The sequence below is a fragment of the Rhipicephalus sanguineus genome, chromosome 3, assembly GCF_013339695.2.
Source record: "Rhipicephalus sanguineus isolate Rsan-2018 chromosome 3, BIME_Rsan_1.4, whole genome shotgun sequence".
Taxonomy (NCBI): Eukaryota; Metazoa; Arthropoda; class Arachnida; order Ixodida; family Ixodidae; genus Rhipicephalus; species Rhipicephalus sanguineus.
In genome coordinates this window covers 157,094,113-157,113,487 of record NC_051178.1, presented here as the reverse complement: position 1 = coordinate 157,113,487, position 19,375 = coordinate 157,094,113, and the positions used below count along the sequence as shown (strand labels likewise).

Below are 19,375 nucleotides of genomic sequence, written 5' to 3'. Positions count from 1 at the left end.
GGACTGCAGCGGAAGCTCTGTGCAGATATATAGTTAAGTCAAGTAGGGATATGCCTTGCGGCAAATCCTCCAAAATAGTGGGGAGGAGTCAGTAAAGACTGCTTTCGGAGAAAAAATGAGCTGCAAGAACTGACAAAAGAATATAGTCGAAAATGAGTGCAAATGAAAAAAAAATGTTGTGGAATAGAACTCTCTAAAAGCAGGAGGCAACGAGAGACGAAGACCATGCACAGAAGTGGAATGTAGCCGCAAGGTGCTGCCAAGGAAGTTTCGGCGGACATCGAAAGGGCAACTGACATGCGTAGGTATTTGCAAGGTGCAAAAGGTCGAGCCACGTAACAGGGATGCGCGACTCCGTGGGAGGGAGTCATCCTTGGATTGCACCTTCGGGGGGGAAGAGGGGGGGGGAGCGCAACCGGAGCCTGACATATTGCCCTGGTCGATGGGTGGCGGCTTCCGGTGCGCGAAATGCCAGGGTTCGTGCGAGACCCGAGAGCGGGGGTCCGCGAAGAAGCGGAGGGGGCGCTGGCCGCGCCCATCGATTCGGGCCGCCCAGGCGTCGCCGCAACATCGGCCTCCTCCTCCGGCCGCTGCTCGGGCACCGGTGCGCCAAGGGGCTCACGAAGAACAAAGGCTCCGAGACGGATCCCCCGAGCTGCAGCCGGGCGCCGGCCCTAGCATGCGGCCCACGGTGAGGGGGCCTCCACATCTCGACGCCGCACGACGACGCCATTGCACCACCTGCTGCCACCATCACCGCGAGGGATGCTGCAAGGGGACGCGTCGTCGCCCGAGGTGGCAGGCGCGTCGTCTGCTGCCGTCGCCACGACGAGCCGGAGAGACGTCAGGATGCGCGGCCGAGCCGCGTCATCGCGCTGCAGCGACTCGGAAGAGGACGAGGATGCATGGTCGCGTGAGGACGGCGGGTACGCGACGCCTCCGCGACCGTCCTCGTGTGACGTGTCGCGTGACGACGACGACTACTTCTACGGCGACGAGGCGGGCCCCCATCCTGCTCCGGCGCTTCCGCGCGATCGACCGCCGGGAGCCGACGTGACGGGCGAGCGACGTCAGCGGCGCATGCGTTGCTGCGAGCCGGTCGCGTCGGCCGCCGATCGCCGTGGTGGCTCGTCGGGTCACGAGGCCGGGGCCGCCGCTGCCGCCGCCGCGGCCGGTCGCAGGGCCATGCCGAGCGGCCTGATGAAGCCGCTCGTGGTGCTCGCCTTCCCGGGCATGTACCTGGTCTACAAGATCAGCGAGTTCAAGCGCCAGCAGCAGGAGCACAACCGGCGCAAGGTCACCGAGCGGGAACTGGCGCACCTCAATCACAAAATCGTGAGTGGACATTGTTTTTGAGCGCTCCCTGTCACGAACACATACACTGATCGGCGTCGGCGCCGTGTGTGTGTGTGCGCCGCGGCTGTCCTTCGCGCCGGCGCCGCTCAGCTCTTCGAGCGGCCTCGACGGCTGATTAGATCTGACTGCCACTTCACAGTGTGCGGGAAAAACAATAATTATCTGTTTCACTCGGCAGCTGCTCGCACGTTTATGTGCTCTGGGAGTTGTCTCGCCGTTATTTTTTGTGTACAGCCGAGCGGAGAAAAACAAAGACGTCGATGTCATCGTGACAGTGTTTGTTGTCACACTCTACGCAACTAAAATCAATACCGCTCGTCTTCTTGACAATCACAGTTGCGGGCGGTACTGCACTGTGTAGTTCAGTTTATTCTCAACCAAGTGATGCCAACAATCAGTCAGCTTACAATGAGTAAAAGGCCAAGCACAAGACAGTGTGCTCTTGCGGATGGTGCTGGTCGCGCAGACCAAGCCGAGAGATCGGTGAAACTTGCAAGGAACGTATCACTCGCTGCTAAATGTCACCGCCGAACTGAGTGAAGCCAGGGACGTTTCTATATAGCAACACAAATCTCTCCCACGTAATCCTAACCCTTCGTTTAAAGAAGCTATTTCGGCCAGGCTTGACACGTGTATCGTAGAGGAATACGGGAAAAGCAACTTGTATTTCAATTTTGCTCCCTCCTTAGCAAACATGTACCGCCAACTCTTCGCCGCCCACTCCCGCTCAAGCGATGGCCTCAGTAGCACCGCTTTTGAACACGGCCCAAAATGTCAGAGGTTGCCGAACATCGCTTGCCGCTCAGGGAAGGGGGGACGTCAAAACGACGCTAGTCGCGGTACGTAGACGGGCGATCAACGTGTCGCGGAGCGTTTGACGAGCTGCTATAGCCTCCGGAGTGAGCCGCGTCGCGTCCTTGGCCCATTCATTCCGCCCTCCCTCGGCGCGCGTTTTTCATCCCAGCTCCTTTGTGGGGCGAAGCACGTGAGATGAAAGGGCGCAGCTTCTTGCGGTGGACGCCGCTGTGATAGCGGTCTCTCAGAACCCAACGTTCCGCTCCGCCTTCCTGGGCAATAAAAAGGGGGCTCCGCATAAAGGAGTCATACGCCGTGATTGCGCATTCTGTAGTGCCTAGCCCGACGGCGCTCTCTTACGCTTCGAAATGGAGCGTGCTAGTAACCCCGCTTTTCGTTGACGAATGCCGTTGTCTATACTTTGAATCAGTTCACCCAGTTTCGAGAGTGTAAGCTCTCCTCCTCATTGATGGTTTTCTCAGTAAGTCACAAAAAATCGCTAGGCCTTTAGACGTGGAGCGTTCTCACTGGCCGAGAAGCGATCGTTGCCTTAAACAAGGGGGAAAAAAAGAAGCAGAGAATGAACTGCAAAAAAAAGAATGAAAGCTCTGACGTATGTATATATGCTTCTTTGAAACTTATATATTACTGACGAAATGCTTGCTTGAGAGTCACGGTAGCCCTAGACCGACAATGGAGGGCGACAGCTGTTAATAATATATGTGGAGAACCGCGCCGTTTAGTAAAATCGAAAACACCGTGCCCGAGCCGCTTATGAAAGCGTATTCGTCACAGTTTATGAGAAAGTCATCTAGTCGGACACGCGCACGAAGGAGCGTCGGGTGTTTACTTCGCTCCAACGGGCGCGCAGGCGATATGGAGGACGGCGCAGTTATCGTTCGAAACCGAAGTGGAGTGTGCCCTTCTAGCCACTCTCGCACACCTTCCAGCCGTCGCAGGTTACCGAGAGAAGAGCGCACACGGCGTTCGCTCTCCTAGACTTCACTCTCCAAAACGTGAAAGAGAGCTGTTCGAACCTCCTACGCGTTTCGCCCTCGTCGTCGGGCAACCGTGGGCGTCACAAACGCGCTCTCGGAAAGTCAGTTCGCCGTAACATTGACGCGGGCTAAATATAGAAACATGTGGGAGTCCAGGGAGACAAACATAATATAGCAACGGCGGCGGCTCACAGGATGATCGCGTCGGAGTGTACACGGCAGCCGTCGCCGCAGCTTATGTTTGGTCACCACCGATTGCACGATGATGAGCCCCTCTACGCAGCTCAACTCCCTCCGTACTTGTGCTCACTTTCTTTCTCTACTTGCCTTCGCTACCGACGCGGTGTTTGCCGGCGGGGCGTCTGGTCTGTAGGGTAGCACCGCTCACGCTGCTGGTTTTCCAAACGCGCATGCGCACTGGTTGGTGTAAACGGCTCCATTGTGAATGCCACAGGGTATACCTCGAACGTGTAACGCAGGTGACAACCCGGCGTGGCAGTGCTTTTCGCGATCAACGAGGCTGCATTTCATTAGTAAGAAAAGCCGAGCTAGTTGGTATGACTGCATTGTAGAATAGGGCGAAAAACACAGGGACACAGGCTAGACAGACGATACAGGCGCTAACTTTCAAATGACGTTTATTTGAAGAAATATAACATATATACATACATCAGGTCACGGTCAAAGGCTCCGTTCAACAACAAAAAACAATCTACAATTCTCCTCTCCACTATAAAAAGTGGAAGGGGGGTGAGAGGGGCTTGTAGAGTGAAGAAGGCCACGTGCCGGCGTGTGCCTAAACGCAGGCTTTGATCAGTGCAGTCGCTTTTGTTTAACTGGAAGAACCGTTACGGCGGTTATTAGGAGTAGATGCGCTAGGCCAAAACGAATTATTTACTTTTCGTGATGACGCACGTTGTCAGGTCAAGTCAATTTCGATGAAAACGTCCCCAGGCCTTGTTACGCTGACGATACAGCCTCAATTCAGCCAGCGGAGGAGATTTACAGCAATGGTGGCTGAACGGGCTTGTTGGTATGGGATCTTGTACTTTTGTCGTAGAGCTGCAGAGACAGGAATACATAGAAAAATGAACTTGTGACGACACACAGCGCTGTGTGCCGTCAAATGTTCCTTTGCCTACATGTCTTTTGAACCGCCACGCACGCAAAAAAAAGTAGGAGATTCGCAGCGCTCGCCAAACAAAAAAAAAGGGAAGCACGGTGTGTCGAAACGCAAGTCGTAAATGTCGACACGAGTTTCGAGTCGTTGACTAGCGGCTTCGTGTGGGTAGTAGCACGCGAAACGACGCGAAACAAAAGAATCACCGAGAGAAGAGACGCTGCGAAGTGGAGGCGCCGTCAAACTTCGTACTCCCACGGCAACGATGCTTATCAACTAACCCGTTGGTTAAGTTACCGCACTAGTAGTAGTCTGCTCGCTGGCTCGCATGAAACTTTGCCAACTCACGAAAAAGAAAAGAATGGTACACTTAAATGCACTGCTCATTTTGCGTAGGATTTCAAAAGTGCCACGGATTCTTTTCTCGAGTCGTTGACTGCAGCCTTGCTGTCAAAAATCTCGCGAACTTCATGCTTGATGTCGAAGAGCTGCGTTTTTAAATGAGCGGGTGCGCCCGCCGCTGGCTTGCTTGAAAGGCGTCGTGGTGGCTTCCATGATGGCGACGCATACCACTGAGCCGGAGCACTACTAGCGCTTTGCGCATTTGAAATGCGTGGTCGGGGAACATCGTCTCAACTTCGGCTCTGATTAGTGTCATTGTTAGTTAAACGAGTAGGAAGCAGAGGGAAACGTAATTAGTTAAGACGGAACTATTTTAGTGAATTCGTTTGTGTGATTACGGCGATGGCGATCTCTATGCGTACGGCAAAAGCATGGGGTTTTGCTAACGATAGTTTCCCGCTAGTTTTATCTCGGTTACCATAAACCAAGTTGAGAAAGCATTCAAAACAGTGAGCGCTGGCGTTTGCTCGATAGACGGATCTATGGCGTTTGACGCAAAAAAAAAAGCAGCGTTTGTTCTATCACAGAAACCCCTATAATTACTTTTGACCACGTGTTCTTTTTTTCTTCTTTACATGCATCTCAATCTAAGCACACGAGCGTTCTCGGATTTCGTCCCCATTGAAATGCGGCCACTGATGACAAGAATCGAACCTGAGACTTCGTACCCCCTTCGCCTCATTCATTAAAATTGCCTTGACACTCTGTTGCTTTAATATGATATACTCTCTCCCTTCCTCGTGATACTCACCCTTGCCTCCCTTTCCCGTTCACCTCCCTCATCACCTCGCCTAATCATTTCTTGCCTTGACACTCCATTGATTTACTATCCTTTACTCTCTCCCTTCCGCCTAGCTTCCTTTCCCAACTCTGCAATGATAGGCTTTCACTCTCGCCTATACTTGGCTTATGCTATGCTTTCCCTCTCGCTGTGCGCTTGCCCTTTCTCCCGACTTGGCTATGCTGCGAACGACGCTGTGGACGGACTGAGCTCGGCTATAACAGTTCCCGCTGTAAAACGCCGCTATCAGGAAAAATCTGAGCGCTTGAAACCGAAAAAAAAATTACAAGAACATTTTGCCTGTTTCTCCTTGAAAGCGTGCTCTGTCTCGTGCATTGCGTTCTTGCAAAAAATACAGCTTTACAGGGGCAAGCTGTTCCGTGCGCTGACATGCGCTAGAGGGAGTGAGACAAAAAAAGAAAGAAGAGCTTATTGTTTTCTTGTTAACTGGGCTTCCTTTCGTCTCATCCGGCGTAAATTTCGCTGCGTTCATTCCTAACAGCTGTAAAACAATGAAACAAACAAGCTGAGTGCAAGGGTTGTTTACCTCCCACCGCCTTCGCAGTCGGCGCTGTTGCCGAGATTGCATTGGAGGGTGCAATGCGCGTTATCTGTAGTCGAGTGCCGCGCGCCTGGGGATGTTTTATGGCGTTAATAAGGGTGACAGTGGTTAGGCTCGAGTTTGGTACAAGCTCAGCGAGCCTGAAAACAAAAGAAAGATATTAACAAGAATGAGACAAAATGGCCCGGAAGGAGACGCACGTAAACAAAATTAAGAGCGTCCAACAAGCTGGGCGTCGCGACAGTACAGGAATAGCAGCGGTCGAAAGTGGAACGAGACGGAAGCGAAAGAAAGGCGCTGGGCCCGATACCAGAGCACGAATGGTGATGGAAAACACACACTCAAAAAACAAAAGCTGATAAACAACACGTCGGCAATGCTTTCCTCGCCTATGAAGCAGCTCTCAGTAAGAAACTTCGCGCTAAAAGCACGATGTAAAGGGGGTACACAATGTGGAGCTTGCATGCTCTTTGCGACTTATCTGGGTACAAAAAGTTGATACGTATGACCGATAATTCTTTTTTTTTTGAGGTTGTCTGACTATTTCTTCAACATTTCTTTTCTTTTCTTTGCTTCCGTATCAAGTGAGAAACACTGACGGCCAATGAAACTTGATTTAGCCTGTGTCTTTAGTACAATGCTGAAAGCCATATGTTATAAATGTTCCTTAGATAAAGTTAAAAAGCTTTGTTCTCACATGTCACGCTTTATGCTCCGCGACGTATTTTTATACAGTTCTATTCACGTTTATCGGGGTAATGTTACACCTTTTGATTCGAATTGAAAATGTGCAGCCTGTCGGCGCCGCGGTGGTAGAGTGGTTACGATGCTCGGCTGCTGACACGAAATACACGGGTTCGATACAGGCTGTTATGGTCGCATAGGCGAAAATGCTAGAGGTCCATGTTCTGTGCGATGTCAACGCACCTCAGGTGGTCGAAAAAACCGGAGCCCTTCACAACGGCGTGCCTGATAATCATATCTTGGTTTTGGCACGTAAAACTCCAGCAATTATTATTAGTAAAATTTTCAGCCTAATCTTACGAATTTGTCGCTTGGAATGAAGATAATTCCACATAGACCCGCAGAGACCCTGCGCTTTATAAATCAGAAATTGTGCAAGAGTCGGCCATTGTCTGTTGCGGCGTCCAGCTGTGTATTAAAGCTTCATTTCCTGATACGAAAACATCTTTTGGAACGAATCATAACACAGTAAATGCTCTGTCTGGATTTCGCCTTAGCCTACCTATATGCTGCAAATAGATACTTGGTCATAGAACTACGTGTACAGGAACGTGACAAGACTTAGCATAAAAACAAAATCAAACCAATCGCGCAAATAAGTTCGATCGGCGCGTGTGCCCCTCGGACACCAGTGAAGCGGCGCGCAAGACATTGACTGTTTGTTCCTTCCTTTTCGATCTAAGTGAAATCTGAGTTTTCTTTTTATTGAACTTCATAGTTTCGAGAAATTAATGCCCCGCTCTATTGACTGCGAGGAATAAAATACTGCCGAGATTCCGAGTTCAGAATTTAAACTTCTTATTGGATGAACTATAATGCCTTGCAAAGTAAGCGTCCATCGTCGCTTCTCGAGATCTAATTCTCCCATGTATCAGAGTATATTTTAGAGTTATCGCTCTTGCTCGCTGACATTCGAGAAAGTACCAGAAATGCATCGTGTGAAACGCGTAACTGAATTAGGAAAGGAGTCTTTCACCATAGAATCCTTCACAATCGAAGATTAAAAAAAAGAAATATTTGTTTGATACAGTAACCTCGCGTTGCACAGAACTATACTTCGATGAAAGGAATAATCCCGTGATAAACATTCGGCGTCAAAAAGCATATCAGTGTTTCCATAGGCAACATCCTTCTTTTTTAAAGGCGAAAGCCTAAAATACCTCATCAAACGCGAAAATTGACCGTCGGCGTCCCGCGTCGGTGGCGTCAACACGAGTGATGCGAAAAATCATCATCACGTGAATGAGGTCACCGTATGACGTCACCTTGACGTCACAGACCACAAAAGCTTGTGACGCCATCATGACGTCATTATGACATCGTCGTTTGATAATAAGGGGGCCGATCACGGAGGCAGAACAAAACCAGGTGAGGTACAGAAAGCTTGCAATGCCCCTGATCCTGGAGGCAATGCAAAACCTCGTTATTTGTGAAAAGCTTTCCGAGGGGGTGGGGGAGGATCAATACATTGACTGAAAAGAACAAGACAAAGATGCCTTTCGCCTTCCAGTCGTCTTAGGCGAATGCATAAGAGAGCCTTTTCTTTAACGGCATCACACTAACGACAAATGTTGGCGTACGGACGTCTTGGAATATTTTCGCGATAGTGACAGTCTCAATGACTCTGGAAATTCAATCTATCCTTGGCCTTACAAATACTGTGGCTGTCTTAAGTGCAAAACGGGGCGTATTAAGTTATTCTCACCGCTGCAAACCTCAGGTGTTCTAACGCGTCTTTCAAAAATACACCGTACAGATGTTTAACCAGCGATGCTGAAACGTGCGGCACCGATGTTCATTGCTGGGTTAACCTCGGCGGTTCACTAATGTTTTTCTCAATTGTTTGTTACATCTGTCCAGAAATGTTAATTGGCGCTTGCCGCCCGTTATCCTTCCTTCATTTTTAGTGGACCAGTGGTGAGTAATGAGATTTGCCGAGTTTATGTGGCATATGAGCGCTAGGAGTTTTTGCGACATAGGAAGAACTAATTTTCGTTTGGCCTAGCCATACAGCTTCGCTACAAAAGTATTTTACACGCTGACATTAGGCAGTTTTATAGCGGCCCGAGCCAGTGCAGAGAACTGCATAGATTTCACGTTTTTGACAAGCGCGTCTTGTCGAGACGCAGTCAGCTTGGCTGCAAACCAACGGCGAAACCGATGTGGACGCATCCTTCACGCTCCACTCAACTGACTTCACAGCGGAGCGAGGAGGTGCGTTCTACGTTCCGCTGAGCGCACGATAGTTCTGCGCACGCGCACTACAGTTCCTTCTACGCGTTCTCTAGTTCCTTCTAGCATACGCAGGTCTGGCCGGAGCGGATCAGAAACGCTCAGCTAAATGTGTCTATTGACTGTGGTGCTTCAAATTTTCATTTGCGCAAAACACACAAAAGCGTTCATCGAGGCTCTATCGACCCGTCTACGATTTAAAATAAAAATCCGGCAGATCCCACGCACTGTGGGAATTGATGTAATGCAGAGCAGTCAGTGAGGAGCTCCATACACCGCATTGTTTGTCTTTGAGGAAAATCGAGGCATTCGTGTCATGACATGTTTTTCACTACCTCGTGTTAGTCATACATACATGCATGTACAATCGAGTATATGCCATGCTAGTCAAACGTATATCGTGGTAATACAATGCATGACTTGTCATTTACGTTCTTCATAAACTCATATCATACTATACCAATTTTTACAGAATTCAAGTTAATGAAACTGAATCATGCCGTACATAACATGCATTTCATGATTTTCATGTTACGACTTGTCGTTCATGTTCGCCATACAGGCATGTCACGCCATGCCAAATTTGATAGCTATCAAGCTAGCAAAACGGCCACGAGTGCGCCATGAGAGCAGCATGTAAATCATGCCGTTCACGACATGCGTTTCACGAATTTCATGGTACTACTTGTAATTTATGTTCGTCATACAGTCATGTCGCGCCATACTAATTTTGGTATACGTACATCAAGCTAGCGAAGCGGCCGCGAGCGCACCATGAGCGTGGCATGGTGAAAGTTCAGGTGCGGATCGGATGCTCTTTTTTTTCCCCTTAGTGTTGGTTTCAATTCCGAATGGTATAAACCGATTGTGCTTATGCTTTCGTGCTGGTCGGCGCGGCTTCGTAGGCAATTTCCTGACCACAGTGATCTCCCGAGACTCACTGATCTCTGAGCAATCTGTCAAGTGTGTACGGATTTGCTTAATGAAAAACGCGTCACGCAGTTCGCTCACAAAAAAAGGAAAAAACAATAAAAATCGCTTTCACAAAGACTTTGTTTTTTTTTTAGTCCTTCTTTACGTTCATTCACTGCAAAGCTATAGAATTTTCTCTTTCGAACGATTCCAACTTGAGGACTTTTTTTCTTGTTCTTTTATTTATGAATAAGGGCCTAGGTGTGTGTGTGTGTGTGTGTGTGTGTGTGTGTGTGTGTGTGTGTGTGTGTGTGTGTGCGTGCGTGTGTGTGTGTGTGCGTGTGTGTGTGTGTGTGTGTGTGTGTGTGTGTGTGTGTGTCGTGCGTGCGTGCGTGTGTGCGTGTGCGTGTGTGTGTGTGTGTGTGTGTGGTGTGTGTGTGTGTGTGTGTGTGTGTGTGTGTGTGTGTGTGTGTGTGTGTGTGTGTGTGTGTGTGTGCGCACGCACGCACGCACGCACACAATCTCTGAAGCTTACGAATGTGGGAGAATTTCGAGTGTCAAAAATATTTTGCAGCACCATTTATTTAAACAGAGTTTTTTCTGTGTTTTTTTTTTCTCGAAATCTATACTGTGCTCCTCGCTTTAGCCGTTTCTTCGACGCCGCTTCGCTGTCACCGCAACCGCCGCCTCCACGATTCTCCGGCAAGACAGGCGAAAGCGAGATGCATCGGCTGAGATGCCTGTCTCTTCCACTGGCGGCACGCTGCCTCGAGATCCAGCCGCCACTTTCTGGAGAAAATGTGGAAAGATTGTCCGCGGCGTCAATTTGCCTAATGCATTACGGGCGCGCTCCTTATACATACACTGCGGAACTCTTTAAAAACGCGCTGTCACGCCAGCACAACACGACATTGAGAAGGGGTGCCATCGATCGCAATGACAGGGTGACTCGTCGGCAGACAGCCTTTTCACCCAGGGCAGACGCCGATGCCATTACGATTGACGACCCGATATCGTAGCTACGTGACAGGCCTTTCAGGTCAACGTTGGATGGCGTCAAAGCCACTCTGGCGACCTTGTGTAGGCCAGCGTGCCTACTATGACATCGAGAATTCTACCTCCCTTTCTTCTTCTAAATTTTGATCCTCTCAGGTTGTGAAGTGCAGATACGTTATTGTTTGGACTTGCGCAACGCGGTGCTATTCCTGGAGAGGACTTTTTATACACCGTCCTTCCTCTTTTCTTCTTTCATCTTCCTCTTGTTGCTGTTTTGTTCGCGAGGTTTTTGAAAGGACGGAAGCACTGGGAATGATGCAGAGGGGCAGACGCCGACGTCTAGTTTCCTTTGTACAAGCTGTCTGGCCTGTACTAAAACCGCATATCAGGGGTATATACTTACTGCGTTTTCCCGAATCTAAGCTTGTAAGCTTTTTCGCGCGAAGCGCGCCAAAAAAAATAAACTAAGCTCTAGAGCTGGCCTTGAGGACGCACGTTGCGGAATTCGCCATAGTAATGTATTTAAATATTTCGAGATACCGGTACTTGACGGCGCCTTTATGCGAACGGTTGAAAACTGAATGTGAAATGTGGAAACAGTACGTTGACAGATGATTACTAAAATAAGTGACCAGCACCTAAATCAGGCCGCTCACGACAGCTTCGGTTAGCAACGTGAAATTACGCATTATTGTGAGGTTAATTAACGCCTATTGCAACTAACCAGACCGGTGAAACCACCGATGGTAGCTAAAGGGATGCTACACGCATTTAAAGGTACCCTACTGTCGGTAACGCTAACAATGTAATGTTTGTTTTCGGGCGCATGTGGAGCCGTTAGAATCACGAATAGTTAGACTTGTGCCTAAGTGACAGCCCCCCCCCCTCCCCCTTGGTGACTGTAAATGTCTCGAACGAGCTACGAGACAAAATTCTGCAGCTAACTTCAATGCAGACCTCTCTCAAAGTCTAGAGTAGTGCAAATCGAAAACACTGGACGGAGCCCAGGAACGTGCCTTGCGTTAACAATAATGTGAACGTGAGGTACAGAACTCGGTTGACGCATCGCCCAATCAGTGAGCATGAGTCACGAGAACGACCTTTCAAATTTCATGCTCCATGCATAAAGCAATCGAGTCGACGTGAGTGATCACTCGATGCTGCCGGGCTATACGGACCGCTCGCTTACTGCCTGACATCATTTGGTAGAACGAAAGAAGGTTGAGCTAGTTTATATAGACTACTTTACGTAAGACACATAGGCAACATAGGCGTCCGCCACCTTGGGCTGTGAAATGAATGCTGTTTTATTTTTGTATATCGTGACGTGCATTAATAACATCATGAAACATCGAATGCACCAACACAACATTTTTCATGCATATACGTCTACCCTGTCACAATTCGTTTAGTTTTTAAAGACACAAAGTGGCAACGCTGCAGCCCAATATGGCGGCAGCGAAACCCGTCCGTAATATAGTCCGTAGGGGTTCATCGTAAAAGAAGGTAAAGCCAGTAAGGCCAGTAAGACGTGCACACACGGACGAAAGAGACGTGAACAAGACAGCACGAACTCTTGTATTTCTGTTGTCTTTTGTGTCCGTGTTTGCCCTTCTTTCGTGATTCATCGGTTGGTAGAAGGGCTACTGATGCCAGTGAACAGTTACTGAACGACTCACATGCAATGAAGACTACCGTCTAAAAACCACGGATATTAATGCAGTGGCCTCAACTTCTACGCGGGGCAATGTTTTAGTTCGAGAGCCACTCTCCCAGTGCTATTACAAGATGGGCCATGCGGCGCCTATATCGGAAAGCGGGCCCACATGTAAGCCTACGCTTCGCAATTTGCCATTGCGACGTATACTCGCTCTGTAAAGAGAAAGAGAGAGAGAGAGAGAGAAAAGTAATTGCTCCGGAAGTGATCCGATTCCATACTACTCAATCAGGTCTTTGTGACTGACTCGCGAGGAGCCCATTAGTATCGAAACCAACGTCTCGCCGAATGCCCGTAATAAATGACAGCATCCGCACAGTTTTACTTAATACGCTTCACGTGGTACATATTGGGTGATAAGCACCGCATCTGTTTTCCGGTACGACGATGTCGCGTGCTTCCTTCTATGCTCGCTGCTCTTGTAAGCGTTCCTGTTCCAAACGGGAGCCCGTAAGGGCTTATTTATTTGTTTCTGGCGCACGTGCCTTGGAAATCGAGCGCGGTTCCCATTGCCGCTTATTGCGGCTTAATGGGCGAAGGCGGGACGACCCTCAGCTAACGATATATATGGACCTACATAAAGTATTATTGCTCACGAAACTTTATAATGGCTGCCACAGACGCCGGCAGTTTGTTTATAGCTGCCTGCGTCGGAGTATTTACTTAGCGCCAAGCGATAACCACGTTGTTACGATGCGCTCAGAGCATGGCCTCCCACTTTTATTGGTAAATACAGCATTAAATGTTGTTCGGCGCCAGTATTACATATATAAAAAAGTGCAGTCTTCGTGCAGCGCGAAGTAAACGCCGTGATTCACCGCGACGTCTCGCCGCTGCTTACGCTTGCCGCTTTAAGCGCGTGTTGCCCATTTATCTATCGTACATTAGTTGTAAAAGAAGAGCAAATATTCTGTGTACGTGTACAAAAAAAACATGCCTATACGCTCGTGTCTTTACTCAATGGCCCTCGTTTAAGATATATGTGGTCATGAAAGTGATCGTGACGATCGCGCGCAAGTTACCATTACAAATACTTGATGCAACTACCGCGCTTGTGCCCAGGGGGTGAAAAATGACTGCCGAGTCGTCGCGGCTACACATGAATTTAGTAAAGGCCTTATCCCCCGCGTCTCTCCCTTGTTCTGGTTTAAAACACATTGCGATTTCTATTTTCCTCGACGCGTCGTAATCATCAATCATCATCACCACGACCAACGTCAACCGATCTTACGTTCACTGAAGACGAAGACCTCTTCCAGTGATCTCCAACCCAACCTGTCCCTGCGCGAACTCATTCCATTTTGTGTCTGCAGATTTCTTAGTTTCGTCGCTCCGCCTAACCATTTGCCGTCATCAGCCGCGCTTCCCATCTCTTGGTATTCATTCTGACGCTCTAATTGACAATCGGTTGTCGGTCATCCTCATGACAAGGTCTGTCCAGGTCCATTTTTCACACGAATTCCACAAGTGCGCATTTTTTACATTCGAGCGCACACACACTTTTCTACCTTGTCATTTTTATAGAGAAGTATAATCGCTTGAAAATTTAATAAAATAAAGCGCTAAAGGATAACGCCACAACAGCTTTTGTATTCTTACAAGCACTGATTTTAGACAAATCCGTGAAATGCCTAATGTTCCAATGGTAGCTGAGCTATTGTGGTGCCAGATACCGGATAGAGAGGCTGAGGTGATATTCTCTGTACCGCTTCAACGAGACGATCGCAATAACGCTTACCGATCGCGGACAGCATTCGTATGCCAAAGTGGCCTCAACCTTAGTTGGCGAAAAATTCGTCGTGGTCCGGAGTTCAAACCCGGGACCGGCGCCTTTTCATCACCTTGAGGAATTCCGCAGAATTTTCAAACAAAGATAATGTTTGTTTTTTTCGATGTGAGTGTACGGAAACCAAAAATCAGCTTCGTTTTCTTTTGTGTGTGTGTGTGATTGGCGACGAAACCGTCGACATGGCCAGTATAACGTGAGGATTCTTGTTGCTTCATTCTGGAGGAGGAGGAGGTGGTAGATCTAGCCCTTGAGAGATATGCAGTCAATTTTGGGGAGCCGAATTCTCGACTGCTCGTTCTAAAGCGTTTTTACCGTCTTTGCTAATTGTTTCCAGCGTCAGGATTGACGGAAATTTCACGAACAGTTTTAGCATGAGAGACAGAACATACACGTATTTTTCAAAACTCATGTCCAGGCCTTCACTCTAGGATGAGGTTTGAGAGTCTTATCCCCATGACTCTTTGGTTGCGGAGGCTTTTGTAAATACCGGCCTTGGCTCCTTTCTTACAATCCACCGTTCACGGCCGACCGATTCCCTTAGCAACGAAGACGAAGAAGTTTGAAAATGAATATTACTGAAACGAGATCATTACATTGCTGCAATTAAGTTGCCTGACAAATTGGTGTTCAAGGAGAAAGCCTTAAGTGTCTCGTTTCGCGGCCGCTTGAGCGAAACACGCCAGGCGAATGTATGCGGTACAAAAACACCCACGTGACCTACGTCTCTAATTACGTCACGTTGTGACGTCATCATGGCGTCATGTGATCGGGGGGATGGAGTGGGGGAGAACGATGCAATTGACTGACAACGTCAAGGTAATTTAATGCGTGGGCTCTTTATGTCTTGCAAGAAGTCTAGTGTCCGATTGTATAACTTAATGCGTTATTATTTATTTGTTTATTTATTTTTACATACTGCAGCCGATCACGTGGCGACAACATCACATGTCAATTGCAGCCAGGAAATCTGGCAGAGAGTGAACAATTTCGGGCAATGCATTTGAACGTTCAATTGTTGAGGGAAAATAGCTATATTCGTACAAATCAGTTCTAGATTTAAGGGACAAACTATTAAGATTGTGCGAGCTACGAGTACAGAAGGTTGGGCAAAGTTAAAGTATTTATTTAAGTGGGTACAGCGTGAGGAGTTAATTAAGGCTTGCAGGAACATTAAGCTTTTGCTGTGGCGACGTGTTGCCACAGCGATCAATTGTGGAGCAGGCTCTCGCCTTCAAATGTTACAGAGAGTAACATGCATCAGAATGTTCCTTCAAACTGGACGTCTCTAGAAGTACACGTATCTTCCCTTCGGAGTCTTTAGACCGGGGCAGACCTAGTCGCGCAGTGACAACCGCGGTCGCGTCGTCGCGGTGACGCCGGCCGAGGGATGGTGGCCCAGTCAGTGGACGTGGGGGGGCGTGGCGACGTCGCGTGACGGTCCGTGGCGTGTCGGAGGCCCATCGGCCGCCGGTCTCCTCGCGTCCAGCGCCCGACGCTGTCAGCTCTGTCGCTGGGTGGGGGGTCACGACACCACGACGACGCACACAAGACACGCACACGGGAAAACGACGCGGCTGAGCCGGGAAGTGATTCTTTTTTCCCGGGGCATCGTGCCGATCGCCGCAGGAGCTCTCGGAGTCCATAGCGTTGCGGCGGCGGCAGGCCTCCGAGACGTCTAGAAGACAGGCTTTCCTTACCTATCAACATCTCCGATTCCTCCCTTCCTTCCTATTCCTTTCTTTCTATATTTCTCTTTATTTGTGATTGGTGTCGCACGTACCTGTCGATGTTACGCTTGACGGTGCGTGTCGTGAACAGAACACGACTGTGTTGGCCGTGCCCCAGTTCTTGCTGAACTGCCCGAAAAAGGGACTTCACGTACGGACTAACGTCTGCCAGGTTTTTTTCCTTGGACACGGTTCGAATTGGCTAGAAACCATATCCGTACGTATTTTGGGCTGCTGGAACTTGAATTGATTACTGAAAGCTGAGAAGGGGGGCGACGTAACACCGCAAGAGTATCATCCCGGAGATCCGCGCAATTTATTTTTTTCTCAAGTTTGCCTTCGTATATATGTAACGACCAGTCTGTATCTTGTATCACTGTACTTGTCAGATAACTGACCGACTGCGTATCAAAGGGTCCTCACTGGTCAAGCGGGAGGTACGCATTGAGGAACGCTGAAATGGCGCACACGTTTCCCCAACACTTTAAGAAAAAAAAGAGTATACGTTACTCTTTCCGGTGAGTCCTGACTTGCCGCATGAATGACTCTCTTTTAAGATACACGCTACACGCTAACTCCTCCTCAAGTCCCACGGCTCTCCGACGAGAGTATAAGGATCTCCAAAGAGAGTTCACGTGTCTCCTCAAAAAAAAAAAAAGAAAAATTAAGGCAGCTTCGCAACAGGGTTGCCAAGACTGAAGGAAGTGCGGAGCTGTGCCGCATTCTTTGTTTCTCTTTATTTCCTCTGTTTATTTCATTTTCTCTGATCTCTCTGTTCTTTCTGTCTTTTTTTTCCTGTTTATTTCTAGTTCTTTCTCTCTCTATTTCTTTGTCTTTCTCGCTATTTCTATCTTTCTTTGACTTGCCCTTCTTTCTTTATATATATATATATATATATATATATATATATATATATATATATATAATATATATATATATATATATATATATACCTCCCTTTTCCGCCACCTGCTATACTATATGGCTAGGGCTAGCGTGCCTGTTATCCATGCTTTTCCCACCTCCGCTGTACCGCTCATTATATTCCGATCTTCGACGACATGGTGTACTAAAACTATTTAGGAAAATGTATATTTCTCCCTATACAAAAACCTTCTTTTACAAAATCCATACTGTTACACTGCCGGTGAAAGCATGGTAATAAAGAAAAGGCATTTTCGTTTCTTCAATTAACTGTCGTCTCTGCGATGTACCAGAGACAATAGAACGCCGTTTTATTAGCTGCAAAGATGTCATTCTGTTTTAGGATATCCTTCAGCGAACTCTAAAAAAAGATTTTACCGTTAATTGGCATACTATGCGTTACCTTCTGCCAACGTCTCTCGATGAAGTGCCCTTCGATACGTGTTTCCTTATGGAAATGCACAGTTTCTGGAAAACACGTATGCAAGATCGTAATGCAGAACTAACCATTGCTTAAAGTATGCATTTCATTCGTATGGCTATTCATCTCAAGGACATTTATGAAGAACTTTACATCAGACCAGACTGGCACCCCATCTTGATGAGGTGCTCATCCTTACCAGCCTCCCTGTGCGACAGGTTTTGAAGAACATTTCCTGTTTTTCTGGACTTGTACAGTGCATGTATGTTAGCCTTTGAATGCTTGTCTAGTAGTGCTTGTGCGATTATTGTCGCTGAGTGAATGCAACCCTGCGTCATAACATTCGTGATAATTTTAAAAACGCATTGTAATAAATACCATGAAAGGAAAAAAAAGTGCCTGGATAGCCGAGTGGTTAGGACGCTCGCCTTCAGATCGTGGGTACGCGGGTTCGAATCCCGCCTCGTCAAGAATTTCTCTCTCTCTGTTTCTTTCTTTCTTTCTCTCTCTCTGTACTCGTTCTCTCACCCATCAGAGTTATTTCATCCCGCGCCGGAGTAATCGGCGCACGTGTGTTTTGGGAGCGAAGCAGAAGATGAAGGAGAGGACTGAGAGCAAGAAGAGGACGAAGAGAGCGCGTGCCGATTCATGATGATGATAGTTTCTGCTCGCACTACCCGGCGCAACGAAAAGCTTAAAGAGCTCCGCTCTTAAGTGAGTAATATACGTGACAAGTCAGGAGAGTCAAAATAAAAAAAAAGAGTCAAAGGAGTCCTTTTTTTTTTCTTTTCTTAGAGTGAAGGAGCTAAATTTGATCACGTTAGGGTGCCAGGAACCGATCCATGGTTTCCGCTAACGCTTTATACGTGACACGGGCGCACAGGGTAATATTTGCACGGATTATTCGACTAAATAATAGACCAGTTTCATGATGCCTGAGGAGGCCAGTAGGGCCCGCATGGACCAATGGGATATGTATACGTTCTCAAAGACAAGGCTCCAATACTTGTCAAGCATGTCACACAATCCATCACCATCAGAAGTGCATGTTGTCATATTTCTAACACCAGCATTCGTATCACCATTTGTTCAAGCCTAACTTCGTAATTCTATAAAAAAAAAGCTTGGCCTGTAGTCTTGGCAAATGTTCCTGTCGTGGCACACGACGTTGTACTTTAACTTTTGTACGGTACCCGAAGCATCTTGACAGCGAGTTGCTTCCGTGTCATGTTCATTCGACTTAGGAATTAATGAATTCTATCGACGCAAACGAAAAGTGCGAGGAACGTTACACTGTATGGACGCAGAAGATGATTTGCGTGGTCATGCGCCTAGCAAGCGACACGAGTTGACATTGATGACGCAGGCAACGCACATTCCACGCGCACACAGCATACACAAATAACACGAATGAGGCTTTTTTATGTTTTAACGCGATAGCGTTTAAAGAGCTCGTATCGCAGAAATTGCGCCGTCGGCGTCGGAGCCGTTGGTTGTGAGCGAAAAATCATCATCATGTCCCGTGACCGAAAAATCGAAAAGCTGCAAATAAAATAAATAATAAAAATGTTGGGTCCGAGTGAGAATCGAAACCCAGGCCGTCTGCGTGGCAAGCAGGTGTTCTACCACACAGCCACGCCTCTGCTTGGAGCTGCCTGAAAGTAACTTTCATGCTTCCCAAAAATACGCGTCCTGTATACAGGTGTCACAGTACGAGATGTAATATCGCAGTAATATTGCAGGTACAAGTGTACATTACCATCGGGTGTCACACCATGTCAATATCATAACGACTTCGTGGTTTAAAGACAGCCACCCATTACAAAAGGCGCACATATTACTGCGCGTATTCCCTTAAGACCACGTAGTGGGTGCATCGCAACTTCGAAGAATTTTCTC

General features: G+C 47.9%; 1 protein-coding gene across 1 annotated transcript in view; it reads left to right on the top strand.

The window, feature by feature from the left end:
* Positions 1-821: 821 nt before the first annotated feature.
* Positions 822-19,375, top strand: part of LOC119387561 (phosphatase and actin regulator 4) — a 40,672-nt gene continuing 22,118 nt past the window's right edge. Inside the window, exon 1 of the mRNA XM_037654989.2 lies at positions 822-1,335. Coding sequence (XP_037510917.1) covers positions 850-1,335 — 486 coding nt within the window. The 5' untranslated portion in view covers positions 822-849. The remainder of the gene's footprint in view (positions 1,336-19,375) is intronic.